Here is a 1,863-nt window from a genome sequence, read left to right on the forward strand (position 1 = left end):
CCCATGCACTAAACCCCTCATCAAATAACACGTGTTACTACTGCTAAAGTTTAGATGAATGGATGTTTGTGAAACTGTTGAACGGATCTCGATGAAATTTAGGATAGATATAGAGAATAGTCTGGAAGAACACAAAGGCTACCTTTTTTTTTAATTCCACACGGACGGGGTCGCTGGTACAAGCTAGTCTATACTGATATTATAAAGAGGAAAAATTTGTATTTTTGTATTTATTGAAATGACTCAAAAACGACTGGGGCGATTTTAAAAATTCATTTACCGTAAAAAGGGTAATTTGTCTGTAAGTAACATAGGCTATTTTCACGCAGACGAAGTCGCGGGCGAAAGCTTGTAGTCTATAAAGTATTATTAGCTTTAACTTATGATCCGGTCCTCATCTGGTTAAGGATGTTTGGACGTGATCGTGTGTGACGTCACGCGAACGCCTTTACGATGCAATAAGCGACCTCGTAAATACAACGGACTAGCTCTTTAATCGTCATTACGTTGTTGATATTGGCTGTTTTGTTTGTTTATCTTATTTACTGCAAATCCTAATATATCTAAAGGAATTTGTCTTATTAAAATTAACAATATTTTAGTGTTATTTACCTTAAATGTTTGATAATAGGTCAACTATTCAAAATTAAAGCGAGAGTAAAAAAAATATGGCAGAGATATGTAAAAAGGTTTAATTAAATTTGAAATACAACGTCAAAATAGGACTTAAAATTACTCAAAATACCTTATTGTATTAGAATACAAAAGCTAGATGTAAACGTTTTTCTTTCTTCCAGCCCGTATCGGAGGAACCTTTCCGTTTCGCAATGGAATTAGACAATTTACCGAAGGAGACTCTCAAGAAATACATTTTCGAGGAAACTTTGCTGTTCAAGGTACAGAACGAGGGCGCATAAACCAAACTAAATTATACGTCCATTTCCATTTAGCAACTAGTCGTGCGACTTGCGTTGTCGTTTTTGTAATACATCGCCAGTGCAAATATAACACGTGTCGCGCGACTAACCGCTAAGTGGAAATTGGTTTAAGACCTGTCCATAGACACTGTGACGTCACGGACACGCGTTTCAACTAATTTTATTTTTCAGTCTTTAGTCTATAGGTTCCGTGTACATTAATTGAACGACTTTTTTAATCTACATTTTGCAAACTGTTTGATTTTTGTATTTTACATTATCTGTGACTAGATATTTTATCAAATGTTACGATATCTTATCTGTCGCATGTGATTAATAGATTACTACGAAGTTTTTGTTTTTCAAATAATTTTAAGGATAATAAATAAAATATGAATGAGACAGAATACTTAATTTGAAATAGAGATACCCTTTAAAACATTTAATGAATACGAAATTTTGAACACAATAATTGTTATTAGCGTTAATTTGTATGAATTTGAGAAATAATTATTATAAAATGGTTATAAATAAACCGAATTGAGTAACGAACTACCAAAGTTTACGGTTACTTAGAGATTACCACCATTTAAATTGTTTTTTTCTCTTATGAATGTTGTTTTTAATAATAAAATTATAAAAATAAATCTCTTAACAGTTTACGTACATATGAATTATGTAATAAATTGTATTAGATTTATATTAAAAGGTAGATAACTTAGATAGATAGTTTTTCTGAAATTTATCAACGTTGAAAATAACTAGTCGTGCGGTTTCTAAATTGAATTTTATAAGGTTTGAAGCGTTACTAGGAAAGTTAGCAGTGTCTCTACAAGGCTTTATAAAATCGAACGTAATGCCACTCATATTGTAATTAGATAATTAAATTAAACGACTCTGAGTACAGCATTTTTTCAACTACGAATAAAGATCGATAATCGAACTT

At 31.5% G+C, this 1,863-nt stretch overlaps 1 protein-coding gene across 1 annotated transcript in view; it reads left to right on the forward strand.

Moving 5' to 3' along the window:
- The window catches only part of LOC106109111 (mitogen-activated protein kinase 1-like), a 16,993-nt gene extending 15,690 nt beyond the window's left edge, over positions 1–1,303 (forward strand). Inside the window, exons 8-9 of the mRNA XM_013290514.1 lie at positions 632–657; positions 759–1,303. Of these exons, the coding sequence (XP_013145968.1) occupies positions 632–657; positions 759–917 (185 nt within the window). The 3' untranslated portion in view covers positions 918–1,303. The remainder of the gene's footprint in view (positions 1–631; positions 658–758) is intronic.
- The last annotated feature ends 560 nt before the right edge of the window (positions 1,304–1,863 follow it).

This window comes from Papilio polytes, unplaced genomic scaffold (genome assembly GCF_000836215.1).
Source record: "Papilio polytes unplaced genomic scaffold, Ppol_1.0 DF821289.1, whole genome shotgun sequence".
NCBI classification, from domain to species: Eukaryota; Metazoa; Arthropoda; class Insecta; order Lepidoptera; family Papilionidae; genus Papilio; species Papilio polytes.